Here is a 22,422-nt window from a genome sequence, read left to right on the forward strand (position 1 = left end):
TGTACATGTAATTATGTTAGGTACAGAGATATTGCTGGCATGGCACATTTTGCATCACCCATGTAGGTGTGGTAAATGTTACACAGGCATATCTTCACACACCCTCCTATTATAATTTAAACAACCCTATTAACCCCTTCCCTGCTGCCATCGGCCGCTGGCCGTTGCGAGCACTACCTCGCTGGTGCTGCGAACGGCCGACGCGGCCCCGCCCACTAGTTCAAACCGCCGCACTGCTGCGAAAAAATGGTTGCGGCTAACGGGTTAATAATATCTGGGCATTGACACTACCAACATCGACATTCCAATCAACCATCACTCTTATTTTTCACTCACTCAATTGCTGACTCATTATTTCACCCACTCGTTCATTCATACATGCACCTTATGAATGTTGTCTAAATTTGAGTCTGCACATGACATGAGGGTATATTTACTTACTTATCTATTTAGAAATGTAAACAACATCTTTGCAAAGTTTTGTCATAGCAGTTACAGAGCATGAAGTTATTTAATCCTATTGCAGGCATGGTACGAGCACCTAGATGGAATATTATATGAAGATATACCCAGGTGGGAGTCTCACACTCACCAGTTCCATGTTGGGTCCCTCAGAGTGCCATAATATGGAGCTTTGGTTGATTGAAAGTTGGTGCCCTGGTGAGGCTGAGAGGTCAAAATGTCCAACTTTGATGGCAGATATTGATCCATTGGGAAATTTAACCCAGTTTAAAATGTCATACTTTGCTGACTTGACACTTGTTTCATCCAAAAGAATGTTGTCACCAATTGGTATCTTAAAGTGTGACTTCATAAGAAACTTGTTCACCTGTTAAAAGAGGAAAGTAGGTATTAGTTAGCAGGGGTGTAGAATCATTGGGAGAAGATCTTTTAATAAACTGGATGTGTAGGAAGGACATACATGTTTAATGCTCAGATGCAGTTTATCTCAGTGATCACATGTAATAAAAGTAATACCTACCTCAGCTCGATTGAAGATAACCAGGCTTTATGCAGATATCCCCTCACTTTTGGCCCTATTTTTGACTGATTCCGGTGTTTTCTGAGCCAAATTGTGTCCTCCTGGGCCCTGCTAACTTGTCCCAGGGTGAGTGCTCTGTTTACTAAGAGATATGGACATTAGGACTAGTCACACTTGGCTCTGACAAACTACCTACAAGTCCCTGGTATATGATAGGGCTACAGGAAAGATTTTGTTCTTATTTATGCTATCATAATCTCACAAAGCTACGTATAGCATAGGGGGATGTAGTATGACGGTCATCTGTCGATATGATGAAGCGCATTGAAGACTTGTCAGCTTTAAGGTATTCTTCACCCAAACTTTTTGCCTCACTCCTCCTATTTTTAGCTGATTCCATTTTTGATTGCCTTATACTTCTGCACAGTTTACCACTGTTAATTAGTGCTAAAGTGTTTGTTCTCTCTCCCTTAAAGACGGTGCTGTTAGCTTACACCCATTTATAATATTAAATGTACCGGTAGGTCCCTAGTAAAGTGCTACTACATGTACCCAGGGTCTATAAACTAAATGTTACTAGTGGGCCTGTAACCCACTTGTTAGATTTGGGAGTCTCTAGTTGGTACAGCTAGGTACCTGTGACAAATAGGGACTCTTGCCTCTAATAAGGGTAAGGAGGTACACTCCTAAAATAACCCCTGTTCACCCCCTTGGTAACTTAGCACGAGCAGACAGGCTTATCTCGAAGGCAGTGTGTAAAGCATTTGTGAACACATACAGTAACCCAGTGACAACACTACAGATGGACACCATACCAGTTGTATATTAAAAATAAGTATCTTTCATATAGATTTAACACAAGACCACAAACAACAAAAATCCACAATACTGAACTTAAAATGGTAGAATTAGATACTAAAATGCAACACTTTGAGTCAATGTACCTTAAGATGCGTAGGGTCTGACAGGTAAACGAAACCAGCCAATCATGGAATAATTTTTTCATTTCATAAGGCTTTATTCGGAACAAAGAAGCAATATCCATAAAAGCACATAAAATTTCATAACAGTATTACATTAACCAATACAAATCATGGTAGAGATTTACAAGAACAGAATAAATAATTAAAAAAACATACTTTTCCTTGCCTTGATTGCTTTATGAAGGAATGTGGCAAAAAAAAACAGACATCGGGGTGGTACATGTTAAAAAGCAGCTTCATAGAATCATATACAGTACTAATACCAAACTTGAGAAATAGGGGTTTTAAATAAGCTATGCGAAAATTTCCATAAAGTTTACATAGCAGTAAAAAGTGCAGAGTGCTTTGTGTAGTAACGTTGTCGCAAGGACACGGGCCAGCCGGATGCTTATTATTTAGAGGAAAAGCCACCAAGTGGTGCACAATCCCAAACCTCAGCCTGGTTAAAACAAACCGATGAGACGCTCTGGTTACTTCACTTAAAAATAGTTGGTATCCCACACTCTCATTAAATCTAGCATGAAACACACAGGTGGAAAGATTAACACTATTACTTAGCCGCCTCTCTGACTTGTAAGTCAGGAAGACATTCTTCATTACAGTTTTAGGCAAACCGGAGGCAGCTAGTCTGTCCACTTTAATGTTAAAGCCATAGATCTCTTGGTAGCTATCAATAATATATTTAATCCAAAGGATCTTTAAGTAGTTGTCAACAGAGAGGCAGTCGCCAATAATGGCTCTGTTTAGAGTTGTCTCTTCTTTCATCCAGATCGCGTGCCATAGCATTAATGGTCTTAGGGCGATCAGATCGGACAGGTGTTGAATACCGAGCTCTCGGTGGACCAGGTCGTTAGAAGCTGAAGTGGGCAGGCACAAGAGTCTCTTTAAAAAATGATTTTCCTCTACTTGTAAGCTCCCAGCTGTGGCAAATCCCCAGGCCCCGGCACCATAGAGGGCAATGGAAAGACATCTCGATTGATAGATTTTTAACATGTCTTTAATCCGTTTGTCCCCTAATTTGGCGGCAAATTTAAACACCCCATGGGCACTTTTCGCCATCTTTGCCCGAACGTTATTAAGGTCACTGGCCCAGCTACAGTTCTTAGAGAAAGTTATACCAAGGTAGCTGAAGTTGTCCACTTGTTGGACCTTATGTCCATCAATAAAATACGAATGGGGTTTCCCACGCCTTGTTCCACATTCCATGGTATAGGTTTTGGACTTATTAATTACCAATTTTCTGTCCTTTATAAAAAGCGAAAACCTATCCATCAAACGTTGAAGGCCTATAGGGGTCCCGGACAGTAACACGGCGTCGTCCGCGTAGAGTAATACCGGGACGTCGAGATTATTGGCTTTTGGAGAATCTGTCACTATCGTCTTTAAAACGCTATCAACTTCATTAATGAAAAGGGTGAAAAGCAGTGGGGCGAGGACACACCCTTGCCTTATACCTCGTCCAATCTTGAACTTATTAGTACACTCCCCATTTGGACCATAGCGTACACAAGTGCGCAAATTGACATAAAGTCGGGCCAAAAAGTAGACAATACCCTCGGGTGCCCCCATATCTAGCAGTGTAGCCCAAAGGATGGCATGGTCCACCATGTCAAAGGCACTGCTCAGGTCTACAAAGCAGAGATAAAGAGAGCCCGTCTTAGCCTGAGTGTACTTTCCTATCAGAAGTTTGAGATTTAGACATTGTTCTATGGTCCCTCGCCCCTTCCTAAAGCCATATTGGCTATTTGCAAGGATGCCTTTTAATGAGGCACGTTCTTCCAATCTGATTAATAGCACCCTGCTCATTATCTTCACAGAGGAATGTAATAAGGAGATGGGGTGATAATTCTTCACGTCCCCCCTATCTCCTTTCTTGTGAATTGGTATAATAATAGATTCCTCCCAAGTTGGCGGGACACCCTTAAACACAGCAGCGTTAAAAACGTTGGCTAACAGTGGGCCCCATAGCTCAGGGACTAATTTATACACATCGATGGAAACCCCATCGGGGCCTTGAGCCTTCCCCCCCATTACTAGAACGAATGCTATCTATGACCTCGATGATAGTAATATTCAGCGGGACAATAGGCCAACAATCATCATAATCACACAACAATCTATCCGAGTCAAAGATTGTTGAAAAGTGTTTCACCCAGGTTTCCATTTCAACATTGGATGTCAATTCAGGCACTATATCATCTTTAAGAAATGGACCGTTGATTGTAGCCCAAAATAAAGAACAGTTAGAAGTTTCAGCAGCCTGTGTGAGTTTATTCCAGGCCTCTTTCTGTAGCTCAATCTTCCTGCCCTTTACTGCCGCCTGGTAAGTGTGCCTATGCTGGGTGACCACACTTGTGACTCTTGGTTTAACTGCCAATGCCTCTTTTAACTCCTTTAATGCATTTGTGGAAGCATGATCGAACCACCCCCTTCGATGGACTAATTTGACCTTGGCAGATTTAATAAGTTTACTGTCAATGATAGAATTAATTTTAATAAAATTAAGGACAGTATCAGCATTAACATCACTCTCAAGAATAGCAATGATTTCTACTAAATATTTTTTAACAATTGAATTAGACGTCATTTCAGCTTTGTCCCCTTTCCATCTAATTCTGGTTCCATTTGGTCTATGTGGTTCGATATTGACAATGACACCTGAACTAGGTACAAGTGTTTCTTTCCATAGGGTGGCCTCAATGATAATACAATTATGGTCGCTAAGTATATTATCCACGACCTGTGGTATATAAATAAACAATACCGGATCTATTTTTGAATGAATGAATGAATAACAGATAGCTCAATAAAATAAGAGTCAAGATTCGAGGTAGTAGGAGTTTCTGCAGGTTTATTACAGCATAAGGACAGGATCAGGACAACCTGCATAGAACAGGGGTAACAGGGCCCGGCAGCTGCCGGGGCTGGGTCAGGAATGAGCGCGCTAACTTTTAATAACAATACATCAACTTATATACATAGCGCAAACACATAGCATTACATTGCAGTAGGCGTAGCAGTGGGTGGAGCAGAAGGCGTGACGTGTAGCAGTCGCGAAAGATAACAGTAAAAAGAGGTGTAACTGGGAGTATACATAGACATGTGATGCAAACGTAACAGAATATGTCATGAAATGGGCGGAAACATAGGAGGGGGCTACCTAAGGAGCCGGGACCTCTAACCTAATGGTGCGCGAAAACTGGCAATGACGTATTACTAGGAGAAGCTGGGGGCTACGAACTCTGTGCTAGGAGCAGAGACTAGAGTCTGGAGGGTCGGAGCGACATGTACCTAAACCCTATCTGGTATCTGATGTTTAGGGAACATGTTGATATAAACTAGAAGTCATGAGGGGAGAAGCTAACTTGACTCTAAGACTGGACCATGCATTATTCTACATGAAATGCGTGATGAGGAATATTAAATGACCATTAAATACAGTATTTCTCTAACATGGAGACGAGAAGGCTAGACAATGACGGAAACTATTGATGCAGTTCAGTAGCTTAGGAATGCAGAAGAGGAGGACTGAACTGATAGCTGGAACTATAACATACTTTTGGCAGACTCAGAGGCAGAGCCAAGCTGCACCGGGCACTGCGAGGCAGGAAGTAAGTGAAGGGTCGAGGATACAGGTGGGGGCTGTATCGCTCCTCAGCGAGGCTTTCAGGAGACAGGAGCTGAATCTGATGTCCGGGCCCTTTTGAGGCCTGGAAACGGGGACTTTACAATGGAATAACGTGCACACTGAGAAACGTGGCAACATTACTTTACATAGGCCTGATATTCGTAGTATTCACGAGGACTGGAAAACGACATACCAGAGGTGGACACAACTGTAATTGCGTCATTAATCAGACATGGGGAATAACATATGCATATTGGTCATGCACACATAACATATGATGGATGAGGCGTAGGGACACAGAACATGGCAAAATTTACTTTTCCACATTCCCTCCTTGTCACTACGTTTCCATCAGGAAACATCAATTTTCATGATACCATCTATCATTTCATACAGTACCATTTGCTCGTCTCGAATTGTCTTGGAACGGGATTTAGAACGGGGCTTGGGACTAGGAATACAAGAGGTAGCACACATGCTGCAAATCGCAGGGCCACATTGTATACAGAGGCAGCAGCTGAATATGATCGCTACTGCAATACCTAGGAAGGACAGGACTTTCCATCCCCATGCGGAAATTATATTCCAGAACCAACCGGACCATGTCCAGGTGCCTGGATCTTGGTGTAACAGATGGGCAATTTTATGGAGTCTGGTTATAGCTGAATAAACAGACGGCGCGTTATTTGGAATGAAAATGCAGCAACTAGATCCGATGACTCTACAGGCCCCGCCCCTATCGGCCAGTATGACGTCAAGGACGAGACGATTTTGCAAAACGACAAATCTCATAGCAGATTGTTCTTCGGTTAAGTTACCTAGAGCAGAGGCAGTCTCATTTACTACAGCTTCAAGGGTTCTTGTTAACCTACGGATCAGTTTACTATTCTGGACAGGTCCTACAAAGAAGAAGAAACCTTTATTGAAATCTGTATACTGTTCTAGAGTAGTTTCAGTATAATCGACAATTGGGGACTCCCTTCTATGTCTAATGTGTACTAGATGTGTGTTTCTGTGATAATCAGATGGGGCTAGGAAAACAGGTGGCAGTAGGAAGGCAATGTAACAGGTTCCCTCCCAATCGAGGGGCAGACGGACATATGCAGTTTGACCACAAATAAAATAAGAATGACGTGAAGCTTTGAAAACAGATTTCCTACTGTCACTATACTGGATAACAGTAGTACAATCACTATGTCCTACGTGTACGGAACCATAACTACGGACACATAATTCGCCTTTGACTGGTAGTACTGAAATAGCAGGTAAGTCTGGAGTAGTATCAGACTGAACATTCAGGACCATAAAATTCGACGAATAATTACCTAAATTATAAACTTCATTTTCTAGATCTAAACCTGTTCTGTGGGGAAGACCTTGCTTGTCTGGGAAACATGTACTGTTCAGAAAGGACATATAAGTTGAGGATGACGTTAACGTGGACCATGCTCCACATGAACCATTATGTGAGAATGGATAAGGAAAGAGTGGCAGAACTCCCTTCGGTGTCTGGAAAGGGGGGAGTCGACCACACACCCAACAATTAGTGGCATTGCTGGTCTGGTGTGAATAATGTAACATACGGATAAATGTGTTGTTGCGCATAGCGAGGCGGTATGAATATTCGTGAGGAGGCAGATCACTAAACGTGTGCTCTACTGTAGCATTAGCAGACATATTTACATGAGGAACTGGACAATACAGATAGAACGCATAGCTGGTGCAGGAAATCATAATGCTGATGAATAATACGAAACTCAGAAAAACGATACATTGAATCGAACTTCGACTGACTCTCTCACTATGGGGGTCTATTTTATACATGTCAGAAACAGCCTAACCGTTTCACCTAGGGGAGGACTTATACAATCAAACTGACTGACTTATTTTACTAGACCTGAGCTTTAACTTATACTCCTGTTGCGGAGTTTTCTCTAACAAGGGAGGGGTTGTAATAATGTCTTGTGCGGGACAGTCCTTAAGAGCAATATTCTGGCAGTCCTTCAAATCCTGGGAAATGTTTTTGGAGACTGGTTTCAATCCATTGAAAAGTTTAATATGAGAAAGGTGGATCCATCCTTTCCTGCCTTCCAACTTGACGGCAGTACGGGTGGTCAAGAGGACCTGACGTGGCTCCTTCCAACGTGGTTCCAGCGGACTTGATCTGTCAAAATTTCTGATCATCACCAAGGAGCCTGGAACGATCTCGTGCGGTGCCACCTCGGTATTGTCTGGAAATGCGGCGGCAACCTGTGAACGACATGAGTTGAGGGCAGACATCAAGGAAGCTAGGTAATCTGTCAGCATATTACATGAAACATCGGTAATACTTCGGGGTCTAGGAGTACCCCACATGTTAGGGGGGCGGCCGAATACGACCTCATACGGGGACAGACCTGATCTGGAATGTGCGACCATGCGCATATAAAACAGAGCAACTGGCAGAGCTACTAGCCAGTCCACACCTTTTTCTTTACAGACTTTGGCAATGCGGATTTTCAGGGTCTGATTATGTCTCTCGACCAGACCGGCTGCTTCAGGATGGCGTACACAATGAAACTTCCACTGGTACCCTAACAAAAGGGAAACGTGCTTCATGAGTTCTGAGGAGAATGGCTGACCGTTATCAGAATATACGACTCTAGGGAGTCCATACCTAGGGAAAAATTCACGAACCAACTGCTTGGCAGTGGTCGCGGCTGTGTAATCTGGGACTGGATATGCTTCTGTCCACCTGGACAAAGCGCATACAACTACAAGGACATACTTGAAACCTCGACATCGCTCCATCTGAATATAATCCATCTGGAGGACCTCAAAAGGGTGGTCAGGGGGCTGGAAACCACCTTGTTCCACCGGGACACTTTTACCTGGATTAAACTGACAACATATCATACAGGTGCGGACTTTCTGCTTGGCTGCAGCTCGTAAATGCTTGTTGAACCAAATGTTCTGGATACTGTCTAACATAGCTTTTTCTCCTAAATGTGCTGGACTATGTGCGGTATTGATAATGACTTGAACCATAGAATCGGGGAGAAACCATGTGGCTCTACCCTTCGTCAACCATCCTTGATCTGTCTGGACCCCTCCTTGTTCAGACCATTTCTTGATTTCATCGGGGGTAGCATGTAACTGGATATCTATGACATCTTGAGTAGGGTCCTTAACTGTCATGCATGTAATCGGATCTGGAGTATGTGTCATGTTAACTGGAATGTCTGGAGTCTGTGCTGTAAGCTTGGCTGTGCGGTCTGCTAGATCGTTACCTTGGGAAATAATGTCAGTAACTTTCGTATGTGCTTTGCATTTCATGATGGCAATAGATGTCGGTAAATGTATGGCATCTAACAGGGCTTGAATAAGGAGACCATGCTGAATCTTGGTTCCATGAGAAGTCATAAAACCTCTCTCCTGCCAGAGCACTCCGAAGTCGTGTACAACTCCGAATGCGTAACGTGAATCTGTGTAAACATTAACTTTCAGGTTCTTGGCATGTATACAGGCTTGTGTCAGAGCGACTAGCTCTGCTGCTTGAGCAGACAGGGTATCAATACGGTGTGTTTCAATAACTTCAGTGTCAGTAGTCACTGCATACGCTGCGACTAGTTCTCCTGTACTAGTTCTCATACATGAACCATCCACATAAAGTGTCAGGTCAGGATCTGGTAACGGAATGTCTGTCAGGTCTTGTCTTGGCTTTGTCGTAATGTTAACTACTTCCACACAATCATGTGGGTCAGGATTTAAACTAACTGATGGTAACAGTGTAGCAGGATTTAAAACGTTGCAGCGTCTAATTTCTATGTGTGGCTGGAACAGTGTCAATTCATAACCTGTTAAACGTGCAATTGTCAAGTGCTGTGTTTGTGTTCGGTTTAAAAGAACTTCCACGGAATGTGGGACTTGTACTGTCAGGGAGTGTCCTAAAACTATGGAATCACTTTGTCTGATAGCTAGTGCTGTGGCTGCAACTGACTTGAGGCACGCAGGCAACGCCTGGGCGACTGGATCTAATGTGCTCGAAAAATAAGCACAGGGCTTGTATTGTCCTGCTTGATCTTGTGTGAGAACAGATAATGCTGTACCTTCGCGTTCAGTAACGAAAAGTGTAAAAGGCTTACTGTAGTTCGGTGTAGCTAGAACTGGAGCTTGACATAGGGCTTTCTTTAACTCGTTGAAACTAAGTGTATGTTCAGATGTCCAAGGGAGGACAGTCGATACGGCTGCCTCCTGTGTCGTTAACTGTATCAGTGGCTTGGCTAGAAATGCATACTGGGGAATCCATTGTCTACAATAAGAAGTAAGGCCGATAAAGGCACGTACCTCCTTCTGGGTTCTGGGCTGGGGAAGACTCGCTATTAACTGGATACGGTCGGGTGTCAACTGCCTACCCCTCTTGGACAGCAAGTGTCCTAAGTATACCACTTGCTGGACACAGAATTGAAGCTTCGAAGGTGACACCTTGTGCCCCATCTCGGCAAGGAAATACAGAACTGTAAGGGATGCTCGCTCGCAGTCACGTTCAGAACGGGCTGTGATCAGGAGGTCATCGACATACTGGAGCAGGGCAGTGTCAGTTGGCATGTGAATATTGTCTAGTTGTCTCTTGAGTGCTTGACTGTAAATACTAGGACTTTCTGTGAAACCTTGAGGAGCGCGTGTGAACATATAGCTCCTTCCATTTAAACAAAATCCGAAAAGAAACTGGCTGTCTGGATGAATCGGAACACTGAAAAATGCATTCTTGAGGTCAATGACAGTGAAAAACATGGCTTCGGAATCAATGGCTGTTAATAGGGAAGAGATGTCTGGAACAACTGGGTACTGAGGAATAATACATTTATTAAGCTCTCGTAAATCAATCACTAATCGATATACTGGGGGTGCATTCGGATCAGTACGTTTCATGACTGGAATGATCGGAGAATTGCATACATTGGAGTCAGTTTCTACAACTACTCCTTGAGCCATGAGCTCGTCAATAATTTTGGATAAGGCTGCTACAGCCTCAGGTGGCAATCTGTACTGTCTGATTCGGGGTAACACTACACCTGGTTTGAGAGTCACACGATGGGGTGTGATTTGCATGTAACCTACATCAGTTGGACCTTGCGCCCATAAATGCTGCGGAACATTAGACAATCTGGAATCAAAATCTCGTAATACATAGTGACCCTTGAAGTCACGTAGGAACAGACGTATTCCCTCTGGGGAACAGCAAATAACTGCACCTAACTCTTTCAGTGTTTTAATGCCTAATAGGTTTTCTGGACATGACTTAGTAAGTAACAGATCAGTAGTACGGGACAATGGACCTACTTCTAGAGTAACTGGCTTAGATATCTCATTAACTATTGGCTTTCCTGAAAATCCAAGGGAAACATTTCTTGAGCCTGAGAGCGGAGCCCCTGGAACTTCGGCGTGACTAATTGTGGTCCTACTTGCCCCTGTATCGATCAAAAACTTTCTGTCTTTCCCTAATACTTGACTGTGAACATAGGGACCTTCTTGATCTACAGGTATCTCGATGAGAGGCAAGCCTACCTCCCTCTCTAGGCTGTTTCATGAATACTGCTGGTACTCTGGATACTCGGACTGTGCATACTGGTACATCTGCGATGTAACGTGCTGTGTTGCAGCAATAGGCTGCGGTGCGGGAACTGTCTGTGGTGCATTCTGTGACTGAGGAGTCTGTGAAACTTGTTCTTGTCTAGGCGGACGTGGTCTTTCTTTAGTCTTACCAGTAGCTATGTTGTGTTTCAGAACTGCACACTCGTTTATAAAATGACCTGGCTGTTTACAATAATTGCAGTTCCCTTTAACGGGAGCTGCAGGATGACTGGCTTGATTCGGACCCCTCTTCTGACTGTCTTGAGGAACAGATTGTGCAACTAGCACTTTCATTTTCGTGTCTTTCATACGTTTTCTCTCGTGTTCTTGCTCTTCTCTAATTCTATTCTGGTGATACTGGAGCATCTGGAGCATCTGGGACGGGGTATTTGCTTGCCAGGTGCTTTCGACTTTCAAAACTCGATTTTTAATTTGTGGACTTGAATTCTCGACTAATTTGGTAACAAAAAGATGAGGGTATGACTCACTACTTGTCTTGAGACCACTGTTGATACTGAAACATTTTTCAAATCTAGAATAAAAATCACTAATATCTTCATCTTGTTTCTGTTTACAGGCTGAGATTGCATCCCAGTCTTCTTTTCTCGTTGTCAATAATCTGGGTAAAACTTGAATCAGTAATTCTGGTAATTCTTTACATTTATCTCCAAGACCGGTACCTGGTACTCGTGCCTTGTCTTCAGCTTCTAGAGCTGCCCAATCGATCTTTTTCTCTCCCACCTCCCATTCTTTTTCTTTTAACTTTTCATACACCCCTGCGGGTAACAGGACCTTTAACATTTTAATGATATCTGGGTAAGTATATTCTCCCATACGGAACATGTCTTTTAATTCTCTATGGAACCCTGCTGGATCTTTGTCATGACAGGGAATTAATTTCTTCATTTCAAGAAGTTCCATCTTTGAAATCGGAGTGTATACAAACACTCGTTGCATTACGCCACCCGCCCCTTGGACTGGGTGGACTTCTCGTAACGGATTCTGTCTGTCTATGTAGAATGATTTACTTTCTGGGGGTGAGACATGAACAAAATGCGGGTTCAGAAACGTTCTATATTTGTGGCGCTGTTCTAGAATGACACTAATTAAATCGGTACCTAGACCTCTCCATCTATACTGGAGTAACTCGTTCAGGATATCATGCAACGGACCTGGATCAGAATGTTGACCCTCATACAAAGTAATGAGGTGCTGGATCATGTACGTACCCACCAGTCGCTGCTCGGCTGGGGGCAGTTTCAGAAACATTTGTGCCACTATTTCGTCTGGAAAAGTGGTAGAATCAGTAATCCATCGGACTGCTGATCGGGCTAGTTCTTGTTCATGCATGGTACTTAACTCGCTATAACCGATTCGTGATTTCAGAATGTGATCGGTAGCTTGAAATACTTGTTCTAGAGAACCTTGTTCTGATGCTGGATGATGAAAAATAGACTTGTGTTCTAGACGTAAATGGCGATCTGGAAATCTGGATTTTCCTACATACGCTATTCTGGCGGGATTCTCGTTCTCTTCCTCTTCAGGATCAGAGATACTTTCTTTCTCGCTTACTTGTGCTGCTTTACGCTGGTCGTGTAACCTTATTATTTCTTTACGAATTTTCTTGTACATACTCTCCATGGCACCGACGGTCTTGTGCTTACCCTCGGCTATATTATCACTCCACCTTGTCAGGATTCTCATTTCGGCGGGATCTTTAGACGGGTAATCTTGTTCTCTTATTAGACAATTGATCAGGAACTTTAATATCATGAGCTGAATCTCGGCTTTTCTTTGAGACATAATCTCGCCAATACTTTCTGGATCATCCCCTGTACGGATGAAACGATATATTCTGTCTAGATCTTCTTTCATATTCGGTAAGGTGACCAGATACTCGGCCACCTTTCTTACGCGAAATGAATATAAAACCATATTATCCTCGCCTGGGACTGGATCATAGCAACATTCGGCAAGGGATTTTCTTATTTCTGCAACAGACTGATATCTAGGCGTACGCTGTGATGCTTGTGCATGTAATTCGGCTAACGTTAAACGCTTGTGTGGCGGCGGGGTTTGAGGAGGACCTCCTCCTGCGGCCCCTAGACTGGAGTCGTCTACTGAGGCTCTACGTCCTGGCAGAGTGGGAAATGGAACTGTAGGCTGGACCGGGGGTACCGTAACAGGTACTCCGGTGTCTGGAGGAGCGGGAAGTGCCTGATTTGCAGGGACTGGCGGAGCGCGAACAGGATTCGCATATTCTGGGACTGTGTCGTCCAAATAGGACGAAATAAAAATATCAGCTGCGGTCTGTTTGTGACGTAGCTTAGTCGGAACTAATGGTGGCGGGAAATTACTGGATGCCTCTGGGGTCGCTTTTGGCAAACCTTCGGCAAGGAGAGGATACATACCCCTAATAAGGGCATGCCTCTGTCTGTCTGACTGTTCGGCTTTGACTTGTTCACCTATCTCGATTAATTCTCTTTCTTGGGCTCGTTCCTGGGATTCTCTACTTAACTCCGACTTTCTGACTTCCTTTTCGGTTCTTCTATGCGCTTCTTTACGCCATAACTCGATGGCATCTTTCTGTGACTGTCTGGCTTTCTTTTTCCATAATGCTTCTTCTACTCTCATGATACATTCGGCATCCCATGTACCCGATACGGGCCATCTATACTTTTCTTCTAACTGTTTGGTATACTCTACCCATAAATCTAGATACATTATGGCGCTTATGCCATGTTTCTGATACATAAAGTGACCTGGACTGTCCCTAGGTGGGACAGGAACTGCTTCTTCTAATAAACCCTTTCTAGTTTTTAACTGACGTAACTTGGAAAAGAGCGCCATTGTAAACTTGAATCGGAACATAATACAATACACGAAAAACAATAACAATTGGGAAAACAATTCAGGCATACCACGACATTGGAAAGACATTAAACAACATTATAAATAACAGTTCGAACAGAATATTACCTGGAATACTGAGAACAGAACAGAACAGAATGTCTCGAGAACGGAACAGACTAGAATTACTGGATGCACTGCTGTAACAGTACGGAACATACCGGTCCCATAAAGGGACGCATCAAGACCCGTATCCACCTAGGTGAACACTTCGTTTGTGAGTCTGGGCACCACCAACCCACGGACCAGGAGTCAATTTAGATTGGTCCTGTCTAGATACTACCCCAGCAATGGTACTCACCGGGCAGCACGGAACGGAAGGCCTCGGACGGGACTGGACTGCTACGACGACGAACTTCGGACTTCGGACTTCAGTTACGGGTGGGCCTCCGGATACCTCGGACCTTGGACTCTCGGCTTGGGCTCTGGTCGGGACTCGCCGCGTTCCTCCACCGTCTCGTTCGGATGCTGGACCGCCTCCTCCGTCTCCTCCGTGGGCCTGAGGGATACTTGAAGCAGAAATATCTGCACGTGGCCGGTATGGTTCCGTCACGGCTGCAGAGGGTCAGGGGGTCGGCGTGGCTTCACCGACGCGTGGGGAAAGGGCAAGTTCCTGTTCGGGCGCCATTATGTGGTATATAAATAAACAATACCGGATCTATTTTTGAATGAATGAATGAATAACAGATAGCTCAATAAAATAAGAGTCAAGATTCGAGGTAGTAGGAGTTTCTGCAGGTTTATTACAGCATAAGTACAGGATCAGGACAACCTGCATAGAACAGGGGTAACAGGGCCCGGCAGCTGCCGGGGCTGGGTCAGGAATGAGCGCGCTAACTTTTAATAACAATACATCAACTTATATACATAGCGCAAACACATAGCATTACATTGCAGTAGGCGTAGCAGTGGGTGGAGCAGAAGGCGTGACGTGTAGCAGTCGCGAAAGATAACAGTAAAAAGAGGTGTAACTGGGAGTATACATAGACATGTGATGCAAACGTAACAGAATATGTCATGAAATGGGCGGAAACATAGGAGGGGGCTACCTAAGGAGCCGGGACCTCTAACCTAATGGTGCGCGAAAACTGGCAATGACGTATTACTAGGAGAAGCTGGGGGCTACGAACTCTGTGCTAGGAGCAGAGACTAGAGTCTGGAGGGTCGGAGCGACATGTACCTAAACCCTATCTGGTATCTGATGTTTAGGGAACATGTTGATATAAACTAGAAGTCATGAGGGGAGAAGCTAACTTGACTCTAAGACTGGACCATGCATTATTCTACATGAAATGCGTGATGAGGAATATTAAATGACCATTAAATACAGTATTTCTCTAACATGGAGACGAGAAGGCTAGACAATGACGGAAACTATTGATGCAGTTCAGTAGCTTAGGAATGCAGAAGAGGAGGACTGAACTGATAGCTGGAACTATAACATACTTTTGGCAGACTCAGAGGCAGAGCCAAGCTGCACCGGGCACTGCGAGGCAGGAAGTAAGTGAAGGGTCGAGGATACAGGTGGGGGCTGTATCGCTCCTCAGCGAGGCTTTCAGGAGACAGGAGCTGAATCTGATGTCCGGGCCCTTTTGAGGCCTGGAAACGGGGACTTTACAATGGAATAACGTGCACACTGAGAAACGTGGCAACATTACTTTACATAGGCCTGATATTCGTAGTATTCACGAGGACTGGAAAACGACATACCAGAGGTGGACACAACTGTAATTGCGTCATTAATCAGACATGGGGAATAACATATGCATATTGGTCATGCACACATAACATATGATGGATGAGGCGTAGGGACACAGAACATGGCAAAATTTACTTTTCCACAGACCTTAGGGGCCTTACACCGGGGAATAAGGTTGGAGGACATGCAAATAAAGTCGATTACAGTATTTGCGTTCCTGCCCGTAAACGTGGGGATTGTATCACCTAGATAATTCTTTGCGTTGGCCAGAATTTCCATATCATGGGAGGCCAGGAGTTTATTCAAGGACTCCCCATAGTGAATATGTGGAAAATGAAGCTCAACATCCCCAAAATGGTTCGTAATCCCACAGACCCTTTGGTTGGAGAGGGGACAAACAGCAGTATTGAAATTCCCTGCCCAAATAAAATCAAAAACAACATTAGATCCCCTAGTAATATCATCCAGGGCACTCTCCAGGGCAGTTACCACCAGGTGCCTGGAGCTATCGAAAATATTATTATAAAAATTGATTAATAGAATATTTCTACCATGCGCCTGATAAAGCCATAAAATCTGGGAATGAGCCCCAACCAGTACGTGTTTCTTCACAGTGATAGGAAGTTTTACAGGTAGCAATACCAGGAGCCCTCCCTTAGCTCTACCAGAAGGGGAAGCCACAGCGGGTAAATGATATGAGACAAAACCTTTGTAACTAGTTAGGCCTTTACACCAAGTTTCCTGGAAACAAATTATATCAAAAGTGTTAACAAACTCGGGCTAGCCCTGGAAGTCATCCTTTGACGCTAATCCTGCGATATTCCAGCTAGCAATTAAACATGACGGAGGTCCAGTGGCTTCGTCAGATCTAATAGTGGGTAGGCTTAATAGATCAGTCCCGGGCAATGCGCTTGTGGAAGGTGGGATTACCCGCTGCTCTACCTCTGCCAACGTACCATCACTGCGGTCGCCATTAGCGACCCCAAGACTAGATGTGGTACTAAAGTTGCCACTTTCACGTACGTTAGCTAAATTTTCTGCTATTTCAACCCCCCTCCCCGGCCCCAAGGAGAGGGGCTACTACCCCAAATAGAGAATGGGACAGGTCAGATTCCAGTCAATCATTAAGGTCTAAGCCACTCAAAAGTTCGTATCGGTTAGATGTGGCAACCTCAAAGCCGGTGGGCATGTTAAAACCTCTACCTCTACCCCTTGTAGGATCATTGGCGGGCTCGTGGCTTAAATGCCTATAGAAGTATCCCAGTGGTCAAAGTGAAATTCCCTGTTCGTGATGGGGTAGGGAAGTAGCTCTTAACAATGCAGTGGTGGCGAGATGGGGGCTTCGGAAATTTACAATAATACAATCGCCACTAATATATATGTGAACTGCCTATCCAGTTAGTTCTTCTGGTAGTTAAGATCTGGTCTGATAATGCCACTGGGAAACCACACTCTCGATTAAGCCATGACACCGTTTTGTTCTTCAATGATTCATGAGATTCTGGGTTATTTGGGTTCCCGGTCACTCTTTCTGGTGGGATGTTTGTCAAGACTGCCACATACGGTGCACAGTCTGATGGTAGATCAGGCTGTGAATTGACAAGAAGTTTAGTCTTCCCTTCGGTTGGCCCCCGGCTTTTTCTCTGGGGCTATTATAGTTGCTGTATCTCTACATACTGTTAGCGGGGGTTTAGTTGCGGGTGGAGCTACTGCACATGATCCCCGAATGGGAGCCTTAGATGTCTCATTGTTAACTCCCGAATCCTTATCTACTACTTGGGTTCTAGCACTTAAATCCATATAAGGTCCCAAAAGGCCTCCTAATCTAACCACTTCCGCTGTGATAAAATCAAGTTTGTCCAATAAAGGTTTAACTATCTTGTCGATCTTACTATCTATTATGCCAATCAGAAAATCTAGTTGCTCAGTATCTATTTTGACCGGGGTATTATTGGATATTAGGTCAGAATCACAGACAACATTATTAGGTGGCGAATCTACTCTTTTTTTATTTCTGTTTCCCCCCCCCGTTTGGATTGAGTGTTCCTACTAATGTTTCTACTTGATCTGAGTACTCTCTGCACTCTAGGTACCGGGGAGCATTGGACTGGAGAATCATGGGGAACGTCCGATGAAGCCTGATTAATAGCTAGATCGGTAGGTACCACCATAGGTGAATTTACTGCATGGTCATGATTACAACTAACATCCAGTGGCGAAATAGACAGGGAAATAGATGGTATAGGCGAAGTAGGTTATGAGGCTTTGGGGCTCCCCCGACCCATTGACAATCGCCGATCTTTGTTAATATTGTCAACCACTTTGACAAGATAATTATCCAGTGTGGCTGGACTGGGAGGGTTATTACCAGATTTTACTTTAGACATAGTTATTATCCAAGGTCCTCAAACAACCAATTCACGATTAACACAACTTGATTTCAGAACTATGCTACTAGTGGGCTTACTACGACTCTTTCCCTCGAACCTTAAAAACAATCCTAAATATAAACAAAATGGATTAAAATCTCACATGTACGTGTTTGGAAGGCTCTGCAACCCCGTCTGAACATGCAATGTCCACGAAAACAACAACCAAAGTCCGTGTCCCTGCCTCGTTCTGTCACAGACTGTCTGCCCTTTGTCCGGGCTTTGTCCGGGCTTTGTCCGGCTCGACCCGCGCTGCGGGAGCCGGAAGTGACTATAACTACAGGTAAGCGGGGGGGAGGGCTCCTCGCAGGTGCAGTCACGCACTGAATCCTGGTCTCTCAAGTCCCGTGCGGAGTAAGTCTTTGGCAGATTCGGCCCCCTCCCCTGTTAGGAACTGATGGCCCTCTGAATAGAGCCCCTCTGATGATGAAAATAGCTCTGGTGTCCAGTAACACACCGGACGAAGCGGGACCCAATGACTCAGCTTCTCTGCTATAACTGCAAACAGAAAGATGATGACAACTGGGTGCCCACTCGAAAATCCTGGGACACCACCTGTTGCTGAACGTAGCCTGACAGTCATCTGACAGTGACCAGCAGTGACCAGCAGGACCAAAGTCAATCACACCATTAAGGCACAGGCGGGCACAGGCGGGGCACAGGCAGGGTAAAGATAAGTCATGGCAGATTAGAAAAAAAAGACAGGAGTGAGGCAGAAAGAACTTAAACAGCAGTCCCAGTCGAAGATGTGCAAAAGAAAAAAACCCAACAAAAAAAAGCGGCAGAGTCTCGGCACAGTCCTAACACAGTCCCCGGTTGCGTGATCCAACCCCCGAGGGCAGACTCACTTGCTCTCCTTGTGTCGACCGCGTCCCTCTTCCATTACGCTCTTCACCTTTGCCCCACCCTGCTCAGTTTTTCTCAGCCTCAGCCCAGCTCGGCTTAGGCTCGGGCTCAGGCGCGATTCAATCTCGGCGCATCGACCCCCCGGAAATGCGAGCAGGCGTCCGGACAGGTGAGCGGTCGGGTGAATGAATGTCAGGGACTTCTGAAATGGGTCGGGAATCGGGAACCGGGAACCGGCCAGCCGCTGGTTTTTTTCGCGGGCACACAACATTCAGCATTCAACGTTCAGCGCTCATCAGTCTTTCAGTGCACGAGCGGCCAGCACACGAGCGGCCATGATCTAGGGGCGGAGACTCTGCTTTTCCTCCTCTCGCTGTATGCTCCGTCCTGGTTGTCATGGAATCACTAATCCATAAATCAATTTTACAATAGGGAGCACTTGCACTGTGGCACTTGACCGCAGTGGCACAGTGCCCAAAGCATTCAACACCAGCAAAAACACATGAGGCAACAGCAAAAATAGAAGGGAGACCCACGCCAAGGTGCCAGGTCTAACACCAATTAACAAGCATTTTGAAACAGTCTTGTGCCTGCCATTTCAACCTGCCAAAATAAACCTCTTGCCAGTCCTAACTATTTGTTAAAAAAAATATAGGTTACCCCTATGGTACTCCCTAAATAGCCCATTGGGCAGGATGCACTTACTTAAAAAGTGGGACATGTACTTTTAAGTTTTACACATACTGGTATTAAGAAACTCTCTCCCATAGGATAACATTGAGTTACCTTATTAAATTTAATAAGAAAGTAGGAATGTTGAGTTTTGTCTCTAAGGACTTGTAATCTTAAGCCCTCTTTAACTGTAAAGCCAGAGTCTATGTCAAACGTCTGAAAATGCTACTTTAAAGTTGCAATTTTCTTGTCCAAACCACTTGGTACCTGCGGCCTATATTCTGTGTCACATGACTAGGGGCCTTATTATGAGTTTGTCTGCCTGTCCCCAATTGGAAACCCAGTGGTTGGCAGTCTGCTGGTGGCTTCGGGGGTCCAGCAGTGGTCTTCAGGGAGGCTATCCAGCCAACTCTTAATATGGTGGTTTGACCAACGATATCTCTACGCTCGAACCATTACCACCGATACGGCGGTCCAAGGGACCCCTAAACTCGTAACAAGGCCCTTCAAGTAGGTTGGCAGTTGGCTTTTGTGTCTCCCTCCCAGATATTGACACAAAAGAAAATTGGTGTTGGCAGGATGAGACATCTCTGTCAGGATGACTGGGGGAGCTGTAACCTACTATACTTCCGCATCAAAGGGATTGATCCAGCACACTCAGAAAGAATATCACACTAGTCTATTGTGAACCCAGACAATCCAGCGAGTTAACTTGAGAAGCTTCTCTCACTTCAAAGTGGGCGCCAGGCATAACTATTGGACACTCAGACCCAATGCTTCATATCACCTCTGCACCTGTGCTGCCAGAAGGTGAGCCCAGCTGCTCTCCTATCATACTACTCTGCTGTGAGAAGAGCTGCTCTACTGTCAGTCTGCCTGATGAGGAAGTACTGATTATGTACCTTAAACCTAAGACCACCAAGGTGACTCCAAGGGCTTGTTTACTCACCTCTGGTTCTGAGATACAGGGACACAACAGGCTCCTTTGCGCTGGTACAGTTTGACGCATCCTGATGCAGGACAGCACATTGCACCTTCAGTTTGATGGCTCTTCAATCACTGACACAGTGCAACACACCAAATGCAGACAACAGTTGTTGACATTTGAGTAGGGTTTCTTCGCTTCAGCCAATAACCAATCACCCAATTTCTCACAGACATGAAGGGAGACAAATGTTTTAGTACCAGTGACTCCTTTGTCAGTGCAAGTCTGTTCATCTGCTCTCACAAAAGCCACAAAACCATATCTCCTGTTGCTGAATGAGCATAGCTTTCACAGGCTTGTCATTAACTTGTGATCTGCAGAGCTACTGCTGGAGGGTAATTTGGGATATTCAACATATATTTTTCACCTAAGCCACAGCTACAGGGGCAGGAGGCTTCTAACCCACATAGGAGATATCTAAGCATGCGTTACTGACCCATATAGGAGATACATGTGCATAAGTTACAGCTAAGAAAGGGTGAAAGACGGGAGGTTCCCTCAGTGCTCACCTGATAATTAACACATTATATTTAATGCAAAAAAATAGAAGTGATCCACACAAAGGAGGAATGTTCACCGAGTTGTGGGGGTTTGAGAACATAACGGAGTTAGCCACATCTGAAAATAAGTTTATGAGAGATCTGGTGGCCCTCCCAGTTTCCACCCCGTTAATCCCACTACGGTTATACCTGGGTAGGCGTCCCCTCAAAGATATAGTGTGTCTGCGCCCACTACTTTTTTGGGTGCGCCTAAGGACCCGGGAACTCTCTAACTATGCTGCAGTTCTAGATGAGCTTATCTTGCTCAACACAGGTAACAAGATCAAGTGGTTGTTCAACCTGAGACAGTTGGTTGTGCAACTGGGCTTAAGTGATTCATGGACAAGCCAAACACCGCCCCCTAAGTCAGCGATCAAGAAGCTCTACTGGGACTGGGTACAGGAGATGGCCATACGCAGAAGTGAAGGGGGCCCTCTCTCCCAGCGATTCCTTGAGATCAAATGGATAAGAAAACTTGAACCCTTCTTAGACTTCATAGAGAAACCTCTGGACAGATCACTTTACCTAAAACTCAGGCTCGGGACTTTACCGGTGAACAATTTCTCTTCCGGGTGGAAAAACCTAGGTGTTTTATCTGAAGCCTGTCCTGGATGTGCAGCCCCCAATAAGTCTGTGGTGCATTTTCTTTTTGCCTGTCCGGCATATAGGGTTGCCAGGAAGATATGGTTAAAACCACTATGCATGGGGTTGGGCCTTAGATGTCACAAAATGGCCCTACGGGTCCTCTGCACTGATACGTCTTCTATCGCTATGGTGTGTGGGGTAGCTAAATATTTGGGTAGTGCATGGCAGACACGCACAAGGAGGGCCAAGCCTACCCCCCATTTAACCTAACCGCCAGATGGCCCCATGGCAGGAAGTGCCTTTTTATGGTTCTTACGTAATTGTTTTTAGTGTTTATTTTAGAGATTTAAAAAACTGAGTAGTATGTGATGTTGTATGTATATATAGGATTGGTGGGTCCCTGCTCTCTTATCTTTTTAATGTACTGTATAAATTGTATACTTTAATGATGAAATTTTTTATCGAATAAAGTAAATACAGCAATGGAATGCTCTATTACTTACCGGTAATCTTCATTACTCCTGGTCCCGTTGTCCTCGGCCCATTCAGAA

General features: G+C 44.7%; 1 protein-coding gene across 2 annotated transcripts in view; it reads right to left on the reverse strand.

The window, feature by feature from the left end:
• Positions 1-19,462, reverse strand: part of LOC144828395 (vomeronasal type-2 receptor 26-like) — a 105,360-nt gene extending 85,898 nt beyond the window's left edge. Inside the window, exons 1-2 of one of the 2 annotated variants that reach the window (XM_078686509.1) lie at positions 19,093-19,462; positions 593-829 (exon numbers count right to left, since the gene is read on the reverse strand). In XM_078686509.1, coding sequence (XP_078542635.1) covers positions 593-814 — 222 coding nt within the window. In that variant the 5' untranslated portion in view covers positions 815-829; positions 19,093-19,462. Of the gene's footprint in view, positions 1-592; positions 830-18,347; positions 18,494-19,092 lie in introns of those variants that run through there. The other variant, XM_078686510.1, reaches the window with a different exon arrangement.
• Positions 19,463-22,422: the final 2,960 nt, after the last annotated feature.

This window comes from Lissotriton helveticus, chromosome 4_1 (assembly GCF_964261635.1).
Source record: "Lissotriton helveticus chromosome 4_1, aLisHel1.1, whole genome shotgun sequence".
Lineage (NCBI taxonomy): Eukaryota > Metazoa > Chordata > Amphibia > Caudata > Salamandridae > Lissotriton > Lissotriton helveticus.